Source organism: Coptis chinensis, chromosome 1, assembly GCF_015680905.1.
Source record: "Coptis chinensis isolate HL-2020 chromosome 1, ASM1568090v1, whole genome shotgun sequence".
Lineage (NCBI taxonomy): Eukaryota > Viridiplantae > Streptophyta > Magnoliopsida > Ranunculales > Ranunculaceae > Coptis > Coptis chinensis.
In genome coordinates this window covers 87,342,102-87,367,716 of record NC_141456.1, presented here as the reverse complement: position 1 = coordinate 87,367,716, position 25,615 = coordinate 87,342,102, and the positions used below count along the sequence as shown (strand labels likewise).

Below are 25,615 nucleotides of genomic sequence, written 5' to 3'. Positions count from 1 at the left end.
GTAGATTCACAAACCAAAGCTCTGGCCAGTGATATAATGTGGACTATTCTATTAGTATGGGACTGAAGCCAATTGAAAGATGAACATCTATAATGGTAACCCAACCTAGGGACTGGAGATCCCAAGAACTAGGTTCAAAGGGAAGAACAAGTCATAGAATGCTGGTAATGAGTCATGCATTGTTGTTTATTAATCATTCCATGCTTGATTAATAAAATGCCTGATATCCTGAAGCGAATACATAGGTTGAGTTTTCTTGGAAAACTCTTAATGAAGTTCTATGGTCCTTATGGGCAGAGTGCATAGCTACAGGAGCACTCTTGATAGACTCACCTAGTGAATGTGAAAGTAGAGGCCGCTTTTGATCTATGAGAATGAAGGTTGATTCTCTAGATCATTCACGAATCCAGGAGAGCACATGGCCTTTAATGTGCAGAACATGAAAGGAGAACACTGGATATGTTGTGCGTGATTATGACTTATTGTATACTCAAGACCTAAGTTTAAGACTTAGTCACTTATGGCTCTTATACTTTGAGTAATTTTCACTACGTAAAGGTTTAAGTCGTAGACACATTCATCTATGCATAACATGTTGATACTGATATTGATTGCCCTTAAGTATATTTTATATTTTGTTTTTATCAAAAATAAGTGGGGGATTGTTGTGTTATTCTGAATAAAACAAGAGGTGAACTTGGGCTTGGGCTTGGGCTTGGGCTCTCTTTGATCCCTTATCTTCTTTTTGGTAGACTATTTTTCTTAAACTGTTTCCGGATAAGTTTGGAAACAGAATTGGATATGGATTGGGAAACACATGTGATAGACTTCTAGAATCCAATTCTTATCGGGAAACTAGATCAGTACCCTATTTGGATCTACTAAGTGCTCTACGTTTTTCCTCTATAAATACTCCTAGAACAGCAGCTAATATGGTATGCGAAAAACTATTTTCATACTAAGTTGAGGGCTATCATAAGATCAGTATCGTGGTTCTTTTTTTCTTCTTTGGTTTTTTCTTCTTTGGTTTATCTGTAGTAAACAAAGGAGAGTCTATCTGGTTGTTGTATCTTGGAGGTTGATGCGTTTTGCCTGCATAAAGAGGAACAAATGCGAAACAACCTTAAAAAAGCGTTTGATCCGTGCCTCACCCAGCCTTCTTATTCACAGTTTGTTCTTGTTGCAGCAATTGTTACCAACAGTTTTCAAACAACACAAACATTCTCTCCGCTGATATATGGAGGCGATGCTGCAATTAGCACAACAGACGAAGGCTCAAGGCAATAGACCACATCATATTAGTAGAAGTATTGTACTTCTTTAACTTCCATTCCTCAAATCAACTTGACTGTAAGGCAATGTCACGCTCAGTGACATTATTTCGGTAACATCTATGGCTTGTCCTCATGTCACTGGGGCAGCGACTTATGTTAAAACATATCATCCAGCATGGTCCCCTGTAGCAATTACATCTGCAATGATGACCACAGGTGATCTTTACTTGATCTGACAATAATTTTTCGCAAAACATAGATATCGTACAAAATGCTTAGGTAAGATATATTTGATTTTGTAGCCTCTCCCAAGAAAAACGTTGATCCAACACAAGGGGAATTCGCTTATGGTGCCGGTCAAATTGATCCAGCGTATGCTGTAGATCCTGGCTTAGTATATGATACTTTAGAAAATGACTATGTAGAGATGCTTTGCAACTAACATTACTCACTGGATGCAATTAAAGGCATAACGGGTAAGAATGTTGTTACCTGTGGTCAACTGAAGGGAGACGAGGCGCTTCTCAACTATCCGTCAAACAACCTTTCCATAAATTTTTCCCGAGGAAAGTCACCAATGTTGGGTCTGCAACGTCTACATACAAGGCAACAATTAGTGAGCAACCCTTGCTAAATATTACTGTTACTCCTTCTATTCTAACATTCAAGGCCTTGAACGAGCAACAAGATTTTGTAGTCTATGTTACTGGAGGTGTGTTTGAAACAAATGCAGTAATCTCTGCTTCATTGACATGGTCTGATGGGGTACATAGTGTGAGGAGTCCAATTGTTGTGTTAGTAAATGTTCAGTGAAGGTACCAGTGAACACTTAACTGAAAACTCCTATATCGAGTTCCAGTTGTATATGCATTTATGCAGTACGGCATATGAATAAGTTTGCTGTCTCCATATATATTCCTTAGTTCTATTTGATTTGGATCTACCTCAAATATTCTTATATTACGTTGGTCTGAGCTATGTAATTTATGTATAAGAAAAGAATTTGATTTTGATAAGTTTTGGCAAAGGAACAAACTGTTGAATCCCATTACACGCCATCTGGGATCATCGATCGTCACCCCCTTCCTTTTTTGCCCATATAGACAAGGATATTTTAGTTACACCGAGAAATATCAATGGAAGAGATCATAGATCATCAATTTCGATTATTGATTAAATGGTCCTTATTGTATCTCAGATCATCATTTAGCTTTCATTTTTATTACCTAAAATGGTCCTTATTGTACCAGCTCTTGTTGCTCAGTGATTCTGCAACAGCATGTAAGTTAATCATTTACTTCTTATATCTTCCTTTACAACTGGCTCTAAGTACGAAAACAGAAAATTGAATTCAACAAACAAAGAATCATTTCAGTTCCATTATAGAACTGGTCAGCAAGACTTACCAATGCTGTTTATCTTGAGAGGGAATTGTGAGATATAGTTTTATTTTTTGCAAGGTGAGGGCTTTAAGGTTTTTAGTTCGGTGTGGATTAGTTTTCTTTTCATTTTCTACCATAAGTTAGTACGGTATATATACCTGTTTCCAATGGTAGTAGTTTTTATTTTCTGGATAGGCAGGGTTAGCCAGGGTGTACCTTCACACCATCCTAGCCCCGCACTGCATAAGAGGTAGTCCCATCCATTTTTTTTTTTTTTTTTTTGTGTTTTGAATCAATGGCTAGTATGACCTCTACTGGCACATTGCTGCTCATTTCTGCCATGATCTTCTTCTCAACTTGTAGTAACCAATATGTTGTCAAGGCTGACAGTGAAAGAAAGGCAAGGAAATATTTTACACATTTATAGTTTTCTTACAGAAAAATATATATGACCATTTCTTCACTATTTTCCTCGGTAAAGATGACCAGATACATTTTTTGGTGTTTTTTGTCCTCATAATCTTCTGTTGCTTGTTTCTTATGATGAAGATCTACATTGTATATATGGGTGCACAAACAGAGGAGGGATACTCTTTGGGATCTGAACTACATTTGAGTGCACTAGAGCAAGTTCTTGAGGGCAGGTATCGTTTCTTCCTTCTTTTAATTAGTTTATACCCTTAGCCTCTAATCAAGTATGTCATATGGTACATGCATATTGCATGGCCCGACTGGTATTGGTTTTGAATTTAAGTTCAGGTACTTGCAGTCTTATATTCCTATGAAGTACAATTCAATTTTGCTAAACTAATAAAGATGTTTTTTTATGCTGTAATCTCCCAAACAATTTTTGGCTCTTGCTCAAAAATACTTATTTTGTCATAATCTTAACCCGATGGCCTAAATTAACTCCAACATTCAACTGATAGTATAAACGGCGATACTTATGCTCATACTATATAGGGATTTGCGATTACGCCTATCTACACAGCAGGCACATGGGTAGATTTCTCACCAAAGGCCAGAGGCGTGGGCACACACACAACGTTTTTCGAGTTGTACGTGTGTCACAGTGTGTCTATAGCGATCAAATAAGCAATGATTTTAACAGTTTGATCACAGCATTTTGTGCAGCAGACATAATGGTTCAAATTGTTAACTTGAATGCATAACCATACATAGAGATCAAAATTCATTGTACTAGCACCCTATTTGAAAATTTCCATTATAACATTTTGTGGAATTCAATTAGGACAAGGGTGACAGTTGGTCATTCAGGTCGCAGGACAAAGGATCCTTGAAGCTATATAAAGAATAAATGTTCCATTCGATAAGCTCTATTAATACGCCACACAAAGTTAAGAATTTCCATTGTTGATTAACAAATATATCCTCTATGGTTTGTGCAGCTCTCCCCAAGAATCTTTGGTTTACAGCTACAAAAATAGTTTCAACGGATTTGCAGCTTGGCTTACAGATAAAGAGAAGAATAAGCTTCTTGGTATGTGATATGTTTCTTTTGTTTCTTGACTCAAAAATTTCGCTCTATATGTAGTTCATGTTTTCTTTCAGCTCTAGTTTATAGCATTTGAGGTTGCTTACCTTTGTTTTATACAAAATTGTCTTGTAGGCACGAAGGGTGTAGTCTCAGTTTTTCTTAGTAAAACACACCACCCTCAAACAACAAGATCATGGGATTTCTTGGCTTTTCCTAGAACCGTAAACAGAGTACCTGAAGTTGAAAGTAACATCATTGTCGGTGTAATTGATACTGGAATCTGGCCAGAGTCCTTAAGCTTCAATGCGAGTGGTATTGGCCCGCCTCCTAGTAAATGGAAGGGAACTTGCCATAACTTTACTTGTAACAAGTAAGTATTACCTGTCTCTTTTGGCTGAACATCATTTTGTAATTGAATTTTTTATCTCTATACTTACCAACACTATGAATTTTATTAAATTTGAAGCTATAGACCACACGTTAGTGCTAAAAGTAGAAGATACAGACTATTAATTACCAAATACGAAAAAGGAGTAGAAAAACTTCTACTGGCTTTTGTTGTCAATAACATTCAGTTTATTCTGTGCACTGCAGCAAAATTATAGGGGCGAAGTGTTGGGCTGTTGGAACCGTCGAGCTTTGCTCCGGTGTCCGTATGCCACTCTCGACTTCTGAATCTGATGAAGAGGGGCGCGGGCCATCCATGGGTGCACTTTCGGCCATGCTACAGATCCATCGATGTCCGAAGAAGAAGCGCCAAGGCCACTTATTTGACCAAGGCCAAGGCCACCTATGGCCATAGGCCATGCTCGAAATTGCGCCCAAGCCCATTTTTCTTCCCCTTTTGTCTATGTACACCTATATAAAGGTAATAGATTAGGGTTTTGAATGAGAACTTTGAGAGATTCATTTCTAGGGTATTGTGGGAGCTCTATTGAGCTAGGGTTTGAGTGAGGCCTCTTCTTATTGATTCTTGATCTCTTGTAAACTCTCCAATCTTTGTTATAAAGGAAACTCAGCTCTTGTGTGTGGATGTAGATAACATTTACCGAACCACCTAAATCTTTGTGTCTCTTTGCATATTTACTTCCATTATTATTGTTGCTATGAATTGTGATGATACAGTAGTGGTTTTGCTTTGTTGAGGTTGTTGTGATAACTACCAAAGTCTTGGGTGGGTGATTTCGTTGGTGTGATCTCCAAGTTGAAATCATTTGGGATAGAAAGTAGCTAGATTGAGGTGTGACCTTCTAGTGAAATCTCCCAACACGAAGTTCTACAAAGCTGATGGAAATTTCTCTTCAGAAGGGAAATCTCCACGTGATATAGATGGACACGGAACTCACGTTGAATCTACTATAGCTGGGCGAGAAGTGGAAGACGTTAGCTTAGCTTTTTCGGTATCACAAAAGGAACTGTAAGAGGAGCTGTTCCATCTGCTAGAATTGCCGTGTATAAAGTGTGTTTTGACTGGTGTCAGGAACATGACATACTAGCTGGACTTCACGATGCAATTTCTGATGGTGTTGATGTCATATCCATTTCACTTGGACATATTGAACAACATAAGGCTTTTTCGGACAATGCCATTGCAATCAGGTCATTTCATGCCATGCAGAAGGGAATACTTGTATCTGCTTCAACTGGAAATTTTGGACCAGGTATGAAGACTCTAAGGAATGATGCACCATGGATTCTAAGTACTGGAGCAAGCACTATTGACCGCAGGATCATAAGCAACGTAGAGTTAGGCAATAATATGACCCTTGAGGCAAGTTCATGTTCCATCAGTTTGTTGTCCTATTAAAGGTAGTTCATAGTTATACTCAACATACTTAGAAGCTAGGTATGTTCTCACTTAAAACCATAGTCAAAAAAATATCCGGGTTTTTTCAAAAAAATGTAAAAAGTTTCGAAATTGACTAGTTACCGAATTTCTAAACAAATAAACTGTAAAAACGGTAAAAGTCTTTTAATTCTCGATGTTTACCAATTTTTAACAATTTTTTCTGATTTTTTTAATGATGAATAGCTTTCGATTCATTTATTTTAATATTTTATTTTCTGAATTGCAAATATTTGTAGGATATCATAGGATATAACAAGACTTTACATATATATTTGTAAATTTTGAATTTGATATATGCTCGAAATAACTTTGACATAATGCACAATCACACATGGCAAACTATTTTATGTTTTAATTATTTATGATTTTCCCGATTTTTTCTGATTTTATAAACGAATTTGTACGAATTAAGGATTTGATCATTGCCGAATTAACGATGGATTCCAAATTTGTGACTATGCTTAAAACACATTTATTTTGATTAGGGAGTTGCAGTCAATGGTTTTTTTTTTTTTTTTTTTGGTTAAGAATAAACCTTTATTATACCAAACGTAATTTACATAATCCTAATACATCATAAAGGACTTGCATATTTACAACCATTGGGGGATCATGCCACCACACCGACGAGAAAGGCGGAAGGAAAGAAAGATCTCGGCAGTCCGGATGAAAAATGTACATCGATCTTGACCTATGACGAAAATTTTTTACTTGATGAGTGCATGCGAAGCCGATTGCATCCGCAGCACCATTTGCCTCCCCGATAAACCCAATGAAGTGCACTTCATGGAATTTGCAGAGAGCACTAACTTAATCTGAATAGTAATTCGAAGCTAGTGACCAAAGTGACAATCAATGATTTCATCCTTTAAAACTTTATAAAGCAATTGAGAATCTGTTTCAACCTCCAACTTCCGATATCCCGCTTCTAACACAATTTGGAGTCCATATAACAGAGCGATAAATTCCGCTTCATTACTGGTTGCGAAAAAAATTGGAATCGAAGCTCCCATAATGAAACGACCCGCAACATCCCTGAGAATACATCCTCCACCTGCCGATCCTGGATTCCCAATAGAAGCCCCATCTGTATTCAGTTTTACCATGTCTGCATTTGGTGGAAACCATTTAATATATACAAGCATTTGTTCTTTATGTTTTTGCCGGAACATGACTTCCGTAACCAGCTGTATGTGTTTCAATGCTCTGTGGATGTAGCGAGACGGATGCGGACGCTTACCTTGAAATCTTGTTTCATTTCTCGCGATCCAAATAAACCACAAAACCCCCACAAAGTAGCAGCACTGTACCTCCCCATTTTGCCCTGTCCTTATATATTTCAATAAACATAATAACTGGTCCTTAAAACTACCAACATTCAAACTTCTCTGATCAACCAGGCCACTAAAATTTGTGCCACACCAAATAGCTCGAGCAAAAGAACACTCAAAGAAAACATGATTTTGAGTTTCAGAAAAGCACTCACACAAAGTGCAATCGGGATAAACTTGAAAATGATGAGATGCCAAAAATCCATTTGTTGGGGGCGACACCTTGCAAGCATTGCCATATGAAAAATCTTTGTTTGAACGAGACTTTCATCTTCCAAACCTGTCTAAAAAAATTATTATCCCGATCTGAAGTGTCTGTTGGTGTAATCAACTGAATGCAACCATTATATGCGGACTTCACCGAGTATTCTCCATGGTCCTCCCATTTCCAGATCAAAGTATCCTTCTCATTTGGCGTTAAAATTATCGAAACAATTCTTTCAACATATTCTACAGGCCAAAATTCATTTAACCTCTCCCAGTCCCAAGTATTAGTGTCCATGTTAATGAAGTCAGAAACAAAGCTAAAAGGACAGTCAAGTGGTTTCCCAGTAATTTCAGGCAAATCCTCAGTATATGGAATCCATTTTTCCTCCCATGCATTAATAGAAGTACCATTACCCAGTTTCCAAACCGAGCCAAAGATTGAGAATGTTTTAGGGTTGCACAAATGTTTTTCCACATAACGGATGAATTTGATTTGACTACGCCATCAAGAAACTGGAGTTGTGAAAGTACCTCTGTTTCATTTGCAGTGCCCATAAAGATGTGGGATTCAGCAGATCCCATCCTTTCTTTGCCAGTAAAACATAATTTTGTAACTGTAGTTCCTTAATGCCCAGTCCACCATTATTCTTTGACATACATGCTACCCTCCATGGAAAAAAATGCAGTTTCCTTGTCTCTGGTGTATGACCCCATAAGAAAGATCTTCGGATAATCTCCATTCGATCCAGGATCCGGGCAGGTAAAATTGTACAGGACATCATATGAGTAGGCAGTGAAGATAAAACTGAATTTACTAGAGTAAGTCTGCCAGCCTTAGATAAACAACTCGCTTTCCAACCTGCCAGTTTCCTTTGAAATCTTTCCAAAAGAGGAGAAAACCTTTGAGCTCTACCCTTGCCTGTTAAATGTGGTACTCCCAAGTACAGTGGCATGACCGAAGTCGACGGCATCATGAAACTTTTTCTCAAAAAGTAAACAAACCTTCGATGCAATTTGGGGTGATGAATTATTTGGGACTTGGCTCTATTGATAGTCTGACCTGAAACTTTACAGTACTCCTTGAGCAGATTGTTCAAATGATGCTGCTCCTCAAAACCACACTTACCTAGAACTAAAAGATCATCCGCATACATTAAGTGAGAAACCGGTTGACAGAATCTACCCAATTTACAACCATGTATAATCCCTTCTCTGTTCAGTTTCAAGAAATTCAAAGATAGTAGCTCTGAACATAATATAAAAAGATAGGGCGACAGTGGATCACCCTGTCTTAGTCCTCTAGATGGTTTAAAAAAACCATGTGCAGCTCCATTGAGTAACACCGAATAAGAAACATTCTGAACACAAAATAGTATCTTGTTAATCCAATCCACCGGAAAGTCGAACTTTGCTAGCATCACCCGCAGAAAACTCCATTCAATTTTATCATACGCTTTCTGCATATCAATCTTCAGAGCAAAATATTTCGCTTTCCTGTTCCCATGGCCTCTTATCTTATGATAAAATTCATTTGCAAGCAAAACATTGTCATGAATACTACGCTTGGGTAAGAAGGCAGTCTGAAAAGGACCAATGATTCTTTGGAGGATAGGTCTCAATCGATTGACAATAATCTTAGAGATAATTTTATAGACCACATTTGTCAAACTGATTGGCCGAAAATGTTCCGGTAGAGAAGGATTCATGATTTTTGGAATTAAAGCAATGAAAGAATGATTTAGCTGCAGGGAGAAAGAGCCCGAAAGGAAAAAAGACTTTACTGTTGCACTTACTTGATCCCCCACCAAATTCCAAAAATGCTGAAAAAAGAATGCCTGATATCCATCCGGTCCTGGAGATTTAAAAGGCTTCATATGCTTCAGAGCAGTGACAATTTCATCAGTATCAACTCCTTTTAACAGATTTGCTTTTTCTGATTCTTCAAGTGATGGGGCTGGAACATTGAAAATCTGAGATGAGAGATCAGGGGTCCAAGTAGTCATTGTGTCTTCAAAAAAGCACGAGCCTATCCCCTATCATCGCCGTTCGGTTAAAATGGCACCATTAGTATCTTTAATTGAGTGTATGTGATTTCTTTGTCTACGACAACTTACAATATTATGGTAGAACTTGTGTTCTCGTTTCTCCAAATTGGAACCAATCCGGGCAAGCTTTACGCCTAATGATTTGCTTTACGTACGGAATATCATTATGTTCCATCATCAATTCATTCTCCACCCCTGAATAAATCATCTCATGGGCGTTGTGATTCTCTATCAAACGTTGAATCTCACTTTCAGCCTCAGAGAGAACGGTCCAACTTATGTTCAACATCTCCAAAAACATGTTTATTCCACCATCTTAAATTCGTTTTACAATTTTGCAGCTTCTTACATAGTACAAAAGAAGGAGAACCTTGCAACTCCTTGTGAAAGGCATCTCTTATCTGTTCCTGACACCCATCATGTTGCGCCCACATTATTTCAAACCTGAACGGCCTTCTAATCATAACCCGGTCTTGTAGCAATTTTAAAATCAGAAACTTATGATCAGAAGTGGTGGCCAACTCATGAAGAACTCTACAGCCAGAAAAAGTAGAACGCCAAGCTTCATTTGCCATCATGCGATCAATTCTTTCCCATATTCTGTGGCTCCCATTCTGTTTATTTGTCCAAGTGTAAATACTACCAACAAAACCTAAATCAAACAGCTCACACTCATCAATCATATCCAAGAAAAACCTCACTTTAGGATAATTAAAAGGTTTTCCCCCACATTTTTCCTCTGGACAAGTTATTTCATTAAAATCTCCCATGAGCAACCATGATTCATTATTGTTAGGCTTAAACATAGCAAGAAGCAGTGCTTTGCCACCTGTAATCTCCTAACACAAGATTTAGAATTACCATAGACACAAGACAAAAAGAAACATTCCTTTACCCCATTCAGTTGTACTGCTATTTTACAGTGAATGAACCAGGAATCATACATCAACACATCTACCACCACAGATTTATCCCAAAAGATCCACAACCCACCAGACAACCCGCAGCTTGGAACTACAAAAGACTCGAAATCTCCTAACCTTTTAATAAGTCTGACACCTTTATTTACAGAACACTTAGTTTCCATAACAAAACTAAAGAAAGGCCTGACAACTCTGATTTTATTTTTCAGCTCTTCCATCATCGAAGGGCGGCCACTCCCTCGACTGTTCCAAGCAAGTAGACTCATGGAAACCTTGGGGTCTGCTTACGGCCAGGCCCCTTAACCGACTGAAGCTTTTTGCCTTTCCCAGCAGTACTCTTGTGCAGTGTGTTGGGACGTTCAACCTCTACTTCAACTTCATCATGAATAGGAGTTTTTCTTCTTGATTCGCGATCTGCCTCAAAGAAACTATCAACTAGTTCATTGACATTCTCCCGATCATGTATCCTCTTATCCTTGGTCGCAACCCCTTGCGATATCTCTTGTCTTTTATAAGAGTAATCATCGATGATGTAACCCAACCCAAATCAATGAAATGAAGCCTCTTAGCGTCGTCGGTTGTTATATATGAGCAAACCCAGGCTGGTATTCCAGTTCATGCAGAGGATGAAAATTATTGAAATCCATTTGAGTTGTAAAACCCAGCTGTCCAGGGTTATTTGCTTCCACTGCAATAGGTAGGTGATCATGTGGAATATGGCATCCGGTTCATTGCTAGGACCCTCATGCCTGCAGTTGAGGTGGCGATATATCGATGATCATAGGAGCTTTTAACTTTTCAAAGCAGGTGTGCGCTTTGAATTTCTGAGGATGAGTCGACAACATTTTTGATCATCGGAAGAAAAGGTTTGTTTAGATCGGGTTAAGCATCAAGGAGAATCGAGAGACCATTCTCATTACCAAATGGCTTTGGAACCATTCGAAGTTTTGGAAGAGTAAAATTGAAACCTTTGTCCACCGGAGAAACTTCGAACATCGGCCCCATGGTTATCTTCGGTTACCTTACAAGCCGCAAAATTATGTCCAATGAAGCCACACTTAAAACAAAAACCGGGAGATACTCAAAAGAAACGATATCCGGTCAACACCATCTATGGATCTTGGTATGAGAAACCAGGGGAATTGGTGCATGAACATCCAAAGACCACTTTAACTCGAACACAATTAGGCTGTGTTTCCGTCTTAGGATACAACTCTAGGAATTTGAGATCGGACATATCAAAATAACCAGTTTCGACCAAATTCCCCTCAATAATCTCCTTGTCAAGAAACACATCAGGATAGTTATGCAGCTGCATCCACACATAAAACTTAGAGAAGTTTAAGTCGTTGGTTTCATAGAAATCCATCCATGAAATAATCTGAAAAATATGTCGGCAACAATCCAAGGTCGCCTTGTGAAGTGAAGCGACCTGTTCCTGAGACTCCATCCGAATTTGATATATTTCCCCTTTGTAGAGACACATGTCTTCAATCTTGAAAGGAGACCATGCTTTTTCCAGAGCTGATTTTATAGTTGTCATATTCATTCTGCCATCTAGAACACGACCAAAGAGAGTGGACTTATTATGGCCTACATAAAGACTCTTCATTTTGTCGAACGGTTATCATTGGTGGTTCAAGATAAGGCATCCAAGATCTTGGCAAAGAAATTCCATAGCTAGAAGTTCAAACGTAATTTGGTTGGTTAGTGGAAGATGAGAACCTTGGTTGTGGTATGGCTCATGTAACCGGAAGAAGTGAAGAATCTCTGTTTGTAGAAGTGTGAAGAAAAGAAATTTGGCGATAACCTTATATACAAACCCAAATTCAAACACAATCCCTTCACGGTCAAGAGGTATCAACACCACCTCATCACTTACCCATCCATACAAGTCCATCTCAGATGCATAAAACCCCAAAATCTAGCCATAATCTCCATTTTATGAAACTAAACTGCCAAATGGCAACCTCTATCCTTAGACCATCATTGCCCATTGAGCTCATAACCCGTATTAAGCCAGAGAAGAGTCTAGATTAAGACAGATATCATTACAAGTAAACTCAGGCAGGGGAAAACTCCACAGAGAAGTCGTGTATTATAAGTTAAAAATCAGCTACAGAGCTGAACATAATCACTGTATCTGAAAAGAAGTAAACCCCCAATGGAAGTGATGCAAAACTTAGATATTGGTGATAGAGAGCACAGGTAGGCAACATGCAGAATCTGGTGTGTTTGATATAGAGCACGAGCAGCCAATCAAATTAAAATGATATCACAGCTAAAGAGATGCTTCATTCCTGAACTGACAATGTTTGCATTGCAGGATTTTACCAGGAATATAGATCACAAGCGTGAGACTATAGCCACAGCTAGGCAACATGCAGAATCTGGTGGTGTGTTTGATATAGAGCACGAGCAGCCAATCAAATAAGATGATATCACAGCCAATGAGAGGCGTCATTCCTGAACTGACAATGTATGCATTGCAGGATTTTAGCAGGAATATATGGACAGATAGCAAGGTGGGCTATTATTGATCATGGGCTTGTTAAGAACTTAACTAAAGAAAGCTTAAAGTTAAAGTTTAAGTGGCGATGGTTTGAGAAGTGGAATATCGCCTCAACCAGAAGGTTGACTGATATATTTCTTTGAGCAATGAGATTGAGTATTTGGGATTGAGAATTAGGGATTATATTAATAGGTTGGTGTCACTGATTGAGAATTTGGGATTTGATTGAGAATTAGGGATTGATTGAGAATTAGGGATTTGATGAGTGAAGGTGGCATAGATTTGATTGAGAATTTGGGATTTGATTGAGAATTAGGGATTTGATTGAGAATAGTCAGTTATTCATCAACTGCGTTGTCGAGAAAAAAAAAACAGTATATTCACCGACTGACCATGAAGAAGGCCTCCACAAAAAATTCCCATTATAGTCAATGGTTTTGAAACGACACAAACTCTCTCCCCACTGACATATGGAGGCGATGCCGCAATTAGCACGGCAGACGAAGGCTCAAGGCAATAGACCACATCATATTAATTATTAGAACTATTGTTCTTATTTAACCTTCATTCCACAAATCAACTTGACTATTTCTTTTTCATTTATCAGTTCTAGGTGCGTTCCTGGTAGCTTGGATAAAAAATTGGTGGAGGGGAAAATCGTTGTGTGTGGTGCAGTTAATGGTACGAGAGGTGCTTTTGAAGCTGGTGCTCTGGGAGCAGTGGTGGTAACTAACAAAACACAAGAAATCGCCTTCAGTTTTCCCCTACCAGCTACTGTTATTAGCAATAATCCTGATCGTTCCAAAATCTTAATATATCTGAATACTACCAGGTTAGAGTGTTACTTTTTTTTTTGCTAAAGGGTAATTGTATTAATTAATAACAAAATATTACAATGAATAAAAAAATTGGAGTTAGAATTGTCCAAAAAGACTCTTCTTAACCTCCTCAGTGCGTAAATCTAAAGTAAGTTACATCAGGACCGTTTCTATCCTATTTAGAAAGTCCGGTTTGCAACCCCACTATTGTTGAATTCCTTTTAGTAGTAGCGCGCACGCCTTTCTTAGCACAACAATACGCGCTAAAATTCGACTCCCGCCATGTACTTGTTACATTAATCCAATTAGCCTTTTGCTTAACCTTGTTCCATTTAGCTTTGATTGCCCAATGGACTTTGCCACTTTGAAAAGTCTTGACTACTGCTGCGGAGTTTGACTCCGCCCAAGTTAGAGTGTTAGACCGATAGAGAACCGTTTTAACTTATTTTCCACTGCTACATTACAGCTTCACTTGAAGAATCTAATCTAGCTAAATCACGACTATGTGAAGATCTAATATCTAGTAGTGTACTAAAGTGCCGCAGTTATATAAATCCAATGAAAGCTTATTTGTGGCATCAGTCTAAATTTTCTAAGACAGAACTTTAGCTGAAGTAAAAGTTGAACTTTCTGCTTGCTATGTACAGTGACCCCACGGCCATTATCTATCAAGGTGAAGCTGCATATGATTCTAGTGCTCCATCTGTGGCATCTTTCTCTTCCAGGGGCCCTAGTACTGTCACGCCACTCATTCTTAAGGTGCATTTTCTTCAATTTATTTTGTGCTAATATGTGGATTAGTGTATGATGTAAAATCCCCATGGATCACCAAATGGGAGGTCCCTAATCAGCCATACTTCAGATTTGATTAACTTCATGTAACACTGCTGTTTTTTGCGGGCTATAAGTCACCTTGTACTTGTACTCTGTACACTTTCATTTTCACTCTTAATAAAATATTTGCTTAGAAAAAAAATAATAATGTTGGTTTTGCTTGTATTGGAACTGTTATTCACATTTATTGCAGCCGGACATTAGCGCTCCAGGAGTTGGCATTCTAGCAGCTTGGTCTCCAAAAGGCTTGTTTTCAAATGTTAAAGGCGACAAACGCTCAGTGACGTATAATATTAAATCGGGGACATCTATGGGTTGTCCTCATGTCACTGGGGCAGCGATTTATGTTAAAACATATCATCCAAAATGGTCCCCTGCAGCAATTAAATCTGCATTGATGACCACAGGTGATGTTTTACTCTGAACATAATTATCCGTATACCATAGATATCGTACAAAACGCTTCCGTAAGATATATTTGATTTTGTAGCCTCTCCCATGAAAAACGTTGATCCAACACGGGGGGAATTTGCTTATGGCGCCGGTCAAGTCAATCCAGTAAAGGCTGTAGATCCTGGCTTAGTATATGATATTTCAGAAAATGACTACGTAGAGATGCTTTGCAACAAACATTACTCAGTGGATGCACTTAAAGTCATAACGGGTAGGAATGTAACTTGTGGTCAAGTAGAGGGAGACGAGTCGCTTCTCAACTATCCGTCAATGACTTCATATGTCAATACGAAACAACCATTTCATAAATATTTCCCAAGGAAGGTTACCAATGTTGGCTCTGCATGTTCTACATACAAGGCAATAATCAGCGAGCAACCACAGCTAAATATTACTGTTACTCCAAGTATTCAATCGTTCAAGTCAATGAACGAGCAACAAGATTTTGCTGTCAATATTACTGGAGGAGTATTTGAAACCAATGCAGTTGTCTCTACTTCATTGACCTGGTCTGATGGTGTGCACAGTGTGCGGAGTTCAATTGTTGTGTTAGTAGAAGTCAATGAAATTTCCATTATTAACACTTAAAACTAAATTTCTCTGTGTCAACGCTAACAGATGAGCAGAGATTGTCAAGCTGTTGAAAGTACAAGTGAAGTGATTCATTTTGTAAAAAGCTATATTAAGTCACTTGGGGTAAAATGTTATTGTGATACCCTACGTTCTTAATAAAAAAAGACCCATCATCTTGCTGTTTGTGTTGGATGAACAATCGGATCCCAGCTTTAGCAATTAGCATTGGTTACTTAATTACTACTAGCAGCTCTACCACTCAATCTGCTCCCCTGTTCTATATCATCCAAGTACTTATCCACTATGCGTTCAATCTCACAGTTTCCTGATGCAATTAAAAAAAATGTCTAAGAAGAGAGAACGTATGTCGGGAGGGTGTTGCATTGTGCAGCCAATAGAAAGAATACAAAACATCATGCGTACATCTATTGATTAATGTTACTAAAGTTTTAAGTATTATCTATTTTCTCATACAGTTGGCACGAAGCAAATTTATTAATGTCGCAAGTTTATGAAGAAAAATCAGTGTAAACAAATATTACGAAGGAATAGTTAACATGATAACAAATAAAAATGTTCACAATGCTTTTACCAGTTTACCTTCTCATTAAGCTTTCACATATATTTAAAACTGACCAGGCTATGGACATGGTAGTCAATGTAATGTTTGGATGATGTTGGGGTTTAATCCGATACCAATCCATCCCCACTACACAGATAATTTGTATTTGAATTTACTTCAGTTCTAGACAAATTCTAAATATCAACTATAACCTAGCTAACATACCCAACTCTCTAAACAACTATTAACAACAGATAATAATGTAAAGAAGTAAAACGCATACCACAACACAAAGATATACCGTGGTTCGGCCAATAGTGTCTACTTCCACAAGAGCTAATCCTTTTATAAAGTGGGAAGGAAGATTACAATCATTCCTTTCAGTCTCTCACCTTACTAGATCACTTCTCTCTCTTTACAGGCTTGTTTCTCTGTAAATGTTATCTCTCAATCTTGATTGCTTTCAAGATTGAGTTTTCTCTCTCTTGTGTTGTCTTAGTTCGTGTTGGTTCTGTGTTAGGTTTTGCCAAAAACCCAAAACCTTATATTGCAAACTAGCAGTTTCACAAAAATAGAAATCCTGACGAAAATAGGCATGTGCGCGGGCGCGCCTTGGACAAGGCCAAAGTCGAGCGCGCGCACCCTAAAAACACTAGAGGTTGTTCATGGCATAGGTACGGGCACGCCTGGAGCAAGACTAATAAGAGCGCGTGCGCGCTCAAGTTTCTCTACGCAAACTAAACTCCTTTTCCTTCTCATGTGAGGGATAACTCCAACAATCTCCCCCTCCCAAACAGTAAGGGGGGATACCTCTATGCAATTTCCAAATCAACAGGAGGAGTCTGCTACCATTCCGGCGGTAGCACATCAAACATCAAACTTACCTTCCGGTAAGACTTTGGTCATCATATCCGACCCGTTCTTGTCGGTATGGATCTTCTCAATGCACAAATGCTTGTCTCCGAGTACTTATCTAATCCAGTGATAACGCACATGTATGTGCTTGGATCAAGAATGAAAACTCAGATTCTTGCTCAAATTGATGGCGCTCTGACTGTCACATAGAACTACAAACTGTTTCTGCTTTAGCCCTAGTTCATCGAAGAACCTCTTCATCTATAGCATCTCTTTGCAACACTCAGTGACTATAATATACTCGGCTTCTGTAGTGTAGAGGGCAACATACTTTTGCAACTTAGATTGCCAAGAAACTGCTCCCCCTGCAAAAGTAACCAAATAACCGGAGGTGGACTTCATCGAGTCAGCATCACCTGCCATGTCTACATCAGTGTAGCCTTCAAGTAATGGCTTACTTCCACCAAAATACAAACACGATTTGGAAGTGCCCTTGAGATATCTCAATACCACTTAACACCTTTTCAATGCTCCTTACCCGGATTTGATAGAAATAGGCTTACAACACCAACAGTGAAAGTAATATCCGGTCTTGTACATACCATTGCATACATTAAGCTGCCCACTGCGGATGCATAAGGAATATTTTTCATTTGACTCTGCTCATGCTCACCCTTTGGACACATCTCTTTGGTCATGCGGAACTGGCCACCAAGCGGACAAGTGACTGGCTTCGCTTGATCCATGTTGAATCTCTTCAACACGTTCTCAATGTAGCTTTCTTGAGAAAGTCACAACTTTCCACTCTTTCTGTAACGAATGATCCATATCCCAAGTATCTGCTTTGCTTGATATAAATCCTTAATCTTAAAGGACTTACTCAAGTCTTTCTTCAGCTTGGATATCTTGTTGATGTTCGGGCCAACTATCAACATATCATCCACATACAACAAGAGCACTATGAAATCCTCATCTGGAAATTTCTGAACAAACACACAATGATTGGAAGCAGACTTCTTGTATCCTTGCTTCGCCATAAAGGAATCAAACTTTATGTACCACTGTCGACCTCGGTGCTTGCTTCAACCCATACAAGCTATTTATCAGCTTGCATAGTAGGTGTTCCTTGCCTTTGACCTTAAACCCCTCTAGCTGGTCCATGTAGACATCTTCTTCAAGGTTTCTATGAAGAAAAGTTGTCTTAACATCTAGCTGCTCAACCTCTAGGTTCATATTTGCGGTCATACCCAATACCACTCGGATAGAAGTCATCTTCACTACAGGAGAGAAAATCTCATCAAAGTCAATCTTTTTCCTTTGACCGAATCCCTTCACAACAAGGCGAGCTTTTGTGCCTTGGGTGTGGATTATTCTCCTCATGCTTGACTTTGTAGATCCACTTATTCTTGAGAATTTTTCTTGCTTTCAGTTTCTCAACTAAGTCATAAGTGTGATTTTTATGCAAAGAATCCATCTAATCATGCATGTCCTTCAACCACTTCTCTTTGTCTGTACCTTCAAGAGCCTCTTGATAGTACATATGTTCTCCACCATCAGATAGTAAAACATACGTATGTGGTGGATACCTGGTTGAAGCTTGTCTCTCTCTGTCTGACCTCTTTGCCCCATCTGCTGGTGCCTCAGGAGGATGCACTTCTGCTTGCTCTGGTGGTGGTTCATGTACTTCATCTGCATCTTCTATATCAATAGGTTCTATCACATCATGAGCAATAGGATTCTCATCATGAGCTTCAAGCCCATGGTTATCTACATTCTCAATGCCTTCTGCACGTTCCACAATAGGAATTTCTAGTTCTGAATGAATAAGATCATTAGTGAAAGCTTGTAGCTTCTCACCCTCCTCAAAGTCTGTTATGGTTTGGTCTTCCAAGAACACAACATCTCAACTTTGGATTACCTTCTTGTTAATCGGATCATAGAGTTTGTAGCCAAACTTCTCATATCTTCATAACCCAGAAAAATGCACTGCTTGGCTTTGTCATCAAGCTTGGATCTCTCATCCTTCGGAATATGCACAAATGTCCTGCACCCAAATGCCCTCAAGTATCCATAACCAACATCTCTGCCTGACCATACTCTCTCTGAATAATCACTATTCAGAGACTTTGACAGCGATAAGTTGATCATATGTACGACTGTGCGCATTGCTTCTACCCAGTAGCTTTTAGGTAGCTTAGAGTGAGACAACATGCATTTCATCATCTCTACAATGGTCAGATTCATCCTATCGGCTATACCATTCTGTTACGGAGTTTTGGGAACGGTCTGCTCATGACGAATCCCATGACTCTGGAAATACTCTTCAAACAACCCAATGTACTCACCCCCATTATCTGAGCAAATACACTTCAAAAGCTTCCCTGTCTCTCTTTCCACCATGCTATGGAATTTCACAAACATGCCAAGTACTTCATCCTTGGTCTTTAGACTATATTCCCATACCTTTCTCGACGCATCATCAATGAAAGCCACGACGTATAAAGCTCCCCCGTAGGACTTTACTTTTATAGGACCACATAAATCTGTGTGCACTAGTTCAAGGACATTGTCCTTTCTATGAGACGGGAATATTTAGAAACACACCCTGTGTTGTTTTCCTACCAAACAGTGAGTACATCTATTTAAATGTATACCTTTGATGTCTGGCCTGACCTTTTGCTTGGCAAGAACTTCCATGCTTTTCTCGCCCATATGACACAGTCTCTTGTGCCATAGTTCGGAGGAAGTTTCTTCTTCTACTGCATTACCTTCTGCTTTACACAAACTAGCCTGTGTTTTGTAAAGGGAGCAAGTTTTCTTCCCTTTGGCTGCTATAATGGAACATCTGCTCAGTTTCTATACCCCGTTACCAAACGAGTTTACAAAGCCATCGTCATCTAACTTCCCAGCGGAAATTAGGCTTAGCCAAATGTCAGGGACATGTCTTATATCCTTAAGTGTCAAGGTGTATCCGACATTGGTTTCTATGTGAACATCCCTAATGCTTGTAATTTTCGAGACCCACTATTGCCCATCTTCACTTCACTATATTCACCACAGCTGTAGGTAGTGAAGAATCCCCTATACGGTGTGATGTGATAGGATGCTCCTGTATCTATCACCTACTCTGTATCCTAGCATGAGGTACTAAGACAACATTCACCACAATCTTACACAATTCCTACTAGACCATCATCGACTAGTGCGGTAGTGTCCCTACTTGAGTTTTCGTTCCTCTTTACCATGTCTTCATGTACACAGTTATTCTTCTCATCCCTCTTCAGTGTTCTGCACTCATACCTGAAGTGACCCTTGGTGGCACAGTAGTAACATTGCCTCTCTGCCTTAAGAGTTCTAGCTTCACCCCTAGATTTGCTTCTATCATCACCTCTAGAATGAGATGGTTTTCTGCTTCTTCCTCTTCCCCGTTTCTCTGTGACAAGAATCTCTATGTGAGAGGAGCTACTTCTTGAACTCCTTCTAGTCTCCTTATTCAACAAAGACGCGGTAGCCATCTCCATGGAAATGATTCCATCCTTAGGTTATCCGTGTAGAGAAACTGCTAACGTCTCCCGAATTTCGGGTAAAGAGCCTAATAGAAACAAAGCCTCAACTTTGTCTCCCATATTAATCTTCATCAAATGCAACTGATTGATGGTATTCTGTAGTTCATTAAGATGCTCAGACATTGAAGAACCTTCTTGACACTTTGTGTTGGCAAACTTCTTAATGAGCAGCACTTTGTTTCCGTTTGACTTCCTCTAATAGAGGTTTTGAGTTTCTTCCGCAGCAACCAATTCCGGTTTTTCTCCTCCATTCTCAATGGGTTGTGCCAAGTCCCTGCAATAGAGCAAGTCTTCCATCTTGGCTTTCCAAATAGTGTAGTTCTTCCTATTCAGACTCGTCATGCGACTGTTTATGAAATGGTCCATTTCTACAAGTTATTTAAACTCAAATCTTCTCTTAGGAATTTTATCAAACACCTTCCGACCAAGATTTGGATAACACCCTAGGCTAATCTAACAAAGGCTTTGATACCACTTGTTGGGATTTAATCTGATACCAATCAATCCCCACTACACAGATAACTTGTATTTGAACTCACTTCAACTCCAGACAAATTCTAAATATCAACTACAACCTAGCTAACATGCCCAATTCTGCAAACAACTATTAACAATAGATAATAATATAAAGAAGTAAAACACATACCATAACACAAAGATATATCATGGTTCGGCCAATGGTGCCTACTTCCACAAGAGCTAATCCTTTTATAAAGTGGGAAGGAAGATTACAATCACTCCTTTTAGTCTCTCACCTTACTAGATCACTCCTCTTTCTTTACAGGCTTGTTTCTTTGTAAAGGTTATCTCTCAATCTTGATTGCTTTCAAGATTGGGTTTTCTCTCTCTTGTGTTGCCTTAGTTCGTGTTGGTTCTATGTTAGGTTTTGCCAAAAACCCAAAACCTTATATTGCAAACTCGCGGTTTCACAAAAATAGAAATCGAAAATAGGCATGGGCGCGGGTGCGCCTTGGGCAAGGCCAAAGTCGAGCGTGCACGCCCTAAAAACACTAGAGGTTGTTCATGGCATGGGCATGGGCGTGCCTGGAGCAAAACTAATAAGAGTGTGTGCGCACTCAAGCTTCTCAACGCAAACTGAACTCCTTTTCCTCATCATGTAAGGGATAACTCCAACAGATGATGGTAGCCCTTCCACTTTAATTACCTTAAGCAGCTGACCCTAGTTATCATAGTGGCATTTGTAGTCGCATTTATCGTATTTGATCAGTTTTTGTTGTTTGAAATTGCTATAAAACCATGCGGCCAGGTGAAATTATCTGGTGGTAGTTGAAAAATACTTGAGAATATGATTGTGGACATGCAATTGTTTGTTGTCCACAGGCTGGTGATTGGTGGAGTGGCTGCCCGAAAATACTGTTTTACTACCCAAAAAAACTATTAAACTGCCTGAAAATAGTTTCGACCAATAGAAAAGTGTGTTGGAGTTATCTCTCACATGAGGAAGAAGGAGAGAATCTAGTAATGTTTGCATAAAGAAGTTTGAGCGAGCGAACGCTCGAAACTAGTCTTGCCCAACGAGCCTTGGAGAAAAAGAAGATGGTTTATTTTCTCAGTTTTTTTTGAAACAAGTCTATTTTCATCAGAATTTCTATTTTTGAGAACTGCGAATTTGCAGCATAAGAAAGTGGTTTTTGGCAAAACCTAAGACAAGAATAAGCCAACGCAAAAAAAGTCACGAACAAGAAACCCACTTTTGAGAGAAATCAAAATTGAGAGAGATAACATTTACAGAGATAAAAAGCCTGTTAAGAAAGAGGAGTGATCTAGTAAGGTGAGAGACTAAAAAGAGTGATTGTAATCTTCCTTCCCACTTTATAAAAGGGTTAGCTCTTGTGGAAGTAGGCACCATTGACTGAACCACGGTATATCTTTGTGTTGTAGTATGCTTTTATTTCTTTGCATTATCATTTATTGTTAATAGTTGTTTAGAGAGTTAGACATGCTAGGTTAGTTGTAGTGAATATTTAGAATTTGTCTAGAGTAGTAATTGGTGTATAATACAAGTTATCTGTGTAGTGGGGATCGATTGGTATCGTTATTCCCCAACAAGTGGTATCAGAGCTAGGTTATATTAACCTAGGTTGTTATCCGAATTTTGCTCAAAAAGGTGTTTGACGAAATTCCTGAGAGAAGATTTGAGTTTAAATAACTTGTAGAGATAGACCATTCCATGAATACTCGCATGACTAGTTTGAATATAGCTAATTACACCATTTGGAAAGCCAAGATAGAAGACTTGCTCTATTACAGGGACCTGACACAACCCATTGAAAATGGAGGAGTAAAACCAGACGCAATTGATGCGACTGAGTGGAAGACACTTGATGGAAAAAGCAATTAGGTGCATTAGATAACGGATTGACAACAATGTAATATGCCTTGTATCGCAAGAGACCACAGCTTTCAGCCTATGGAAGACTTTAGAAGACCTCTACGAGAAGACAAGAAAGGACGCACATAATAGCTCCTATCATTCAGAGATCCTTGTTACAGAAAAGTAAGAGAGAGGCAAAAGTAGAAAACCATCTCATTCTAGAGGTGATGACAAAAGAAAATCTAGGAGTGCGAGCAGACCTCCTAAGAAAGACTTGTCATGTTCTCATTGCGGTATCCATGGCCACTTCAAGTATGAATGCATAGAATTGAAGAGGGATGAGAAGACTAGTACCGTAAAGAAGACAAGTTAAAGTTGAAAGAAAGCACCTCCAGTAGAGACTCCACAGTCATAGCTTCAGAAGGTGAAGTAGGAATTGTTCAAGATGGTGACAAGTTATGCTTGAGCACTTCATGCCAGGGTACAGAGTGGGTGGTAGATACAGGTGCTTCTTACCACATCACACCCCACAAGAGTTTCTTCACTACCTACGAATCGGGTGATTTTGGTAAGGTGAAAATGGGCAACAATGAAGTCTCAAAGATTGTAGGCATTGGGGATGTTCATATAGAAACCAATGTCGGCTACACCTTGACACTTAAGGATGTAAGACATGTCCCTGACATTCGGTTAAGCCTAATTTCTGCTGGGAAGTTAGATGATGATGTCTTTCTAAACTCGTTTGGTAACGGGGTATGAAAACTGAGTAGAGGTTCCATTCTAGCAGCCAAAGGGAAGAAAACTTGCTCTCTTTATAAGACACAGGCTAGTTTGTGTAAAGCAGAAGTAAATGCGGTAGAAGGAGAAGCTTCCTCCAAACTATGGCACAAGAGACTGTGTTATATGGGCGAAAAAGGCAATGAAGTTCTTGCCAAGCAAAAGGCCTTACCAGACATTAAAGGTACGCATTTAAATAGATGTGCTCATTGTTTGGTAGGAAAGCAATACAGGGTGTCTTTTCAAAGATTCCCATCTCACAAAAAGGATAATGTCCTTGAGCGAGTTCACACTGACTTTTGTGGTCCTATGAGAGTAAAGTCCCACGGGAGAGCTTTGTACTTCTTGACTTTCATTGATGATGCGTCAAGAAAGATATGGGCATATAGTCTAAAGACCAAGGATTAAGTACTTGGCGTGTTCAAGATTTTCCATAGCATGGTGGAAAAAGTGACAGGGAAGCCTTTGAAGTGTATTCGTTTAGATAATGGGAGTGAGTACATTGGGCCGTTTGAAGAGTATTGCCAGAGTCATGGGATTCGTCATGAGTAGACCGTTCCCAAGACTCCACAACACAGTGGTATAGTTGAGAGGATAAATCGTACCATTGTAGAGAGGTCGAGAGACATGATGTCTCACTTTAAGTTACCGAGAAGTTACTGGGTAGAAACAATGCGCACAGCCGTACATGTGATCAACCTATCACCGTCAAAGCCTCTGAATAGTGATTATCTAGAGAGAGTAATGGTCAGGCAGAGATGTTGATTATAGATACTTAAGGGTATTTGGGTGCAGGGCATTTGTTAATATTCCCAAGGATGAGAGATCCAAGCTTGACAACAAAGCCAAGCGGTGCATTTTTCTTTGATATGGGGATCAGAAGTTTGGCTACAAACTCTATGATCCAATTAACAAGAAGGTAATCTGAAGTCGAGATGTTGTGTTCTTGGAAGACCAAACCATAGCAGACTTTGAGGATGGTGAGAAGCTAGAAGCTTTCACTAATAATCTTGTTGATTCAGAACCAAAAGTTCTTACTGTGGATCATGCAGAAGGCATTGAGAATGCAGAGAACCATGGGTTTGAAGCTCATGATGATGATCCTATTGCTCATGATGGGATAGAACCTATTGATATAGAAGATGCAGATGAAGTGCATGAACCACCACCTGAGCAAGCAAAAGTGCATCCTCTTGAGCCACAAGAAGATGGGGTAAGGAGGTCTGACAGAAAGAGACAAGCTTCAACTAGGTATCTACCACATACGTATGTTTTACTATCTGATGGTGGAGAACCTATGTACTATCAAGAGGCTCTTGAAGGTACAAACAAAGAGAAGTGGTTGAAAGCCATACATGATGAGATGGATTCTTTGCATAAGAATCACACTTATGACTTAGTTAAGAAACCGAAAGAAAGAAAAATTCTTAAGAATAAGTGGATCTACAAAGTCAAGCATGAGGAGAATAATCCATACCCAAGGCACAAAGCTCGCCTTGTTGTGAAGGGATTCGGTCAAAGGAAAGGTATTGACTTTGATGAAATTTTCTCTCCTGTAGTTAAGATGACTTCTATCAGGGTGGTATTAGGTCTGACCGCAAGTATGAACCTAGAGGTTAAGCAGCTAGATGTTAAGACAACTTTTCTTCATGGAGACCTTAAAGAAAATGTCTACATGCATGGACCAGCCAGAAGGGTTTGAGGTCAAAAGCAAGGAGCACCTAGTATGAAAGCTGATAAGAGCCCAAAACTGTAGTTTTAACCCCTTAATAATCATACTGTTAGACCAATTATGTGAATAATAAGTAAGAGTTAATACTG

The 25,615-nt window shown here is 39.1% G+C and overlaps 1 protein-coding gene across 1 annotated transcript; it reads left to right on the top strand.

Moving 5' to 3' along the window:
• The first annotated feature begins 1,559 nt into the window (after nucleotides 1-1,559).
• LOC147525648 (cucumisin-like) lies at nucleotides 1,560-15,877 on the top strand. The gene is made up of 13 exons (XM_086580231.1): nucleotides 1,560-2,555; nucleotides 3,206-3,300; nucleotides 4,066-4,157; nucleotides 4,287-4,524; nucleotides 4,749-4,861; nucleotides 5,409-5,536; nucleotides 5,635-5,925; nucleotides 12,836-12,905; nucleotides 13,013-13,142; nucleotides 13,629-13,853; nucleotides 14,487-14,598; nucleotides 14,867-15,080; nucleotides 15,164-15,877. The coding sequence occupies exons 2-13, from the start codon at nucleotides 3,221-3,223 to the stop codon at nucleotides 15,712-15,714; spliced, it is 2,244 nt and encodes a 747-aa protein (XP_086436357.1). The 5' UTR covers nucleotides 1,560-2,555; nucleotides 3,206-3,220; the 3' UTR covers nucleotides 15,715-15,877.
• Nucleotides 15,878-25,615: the final 9,738 nt, after the last annotated feature.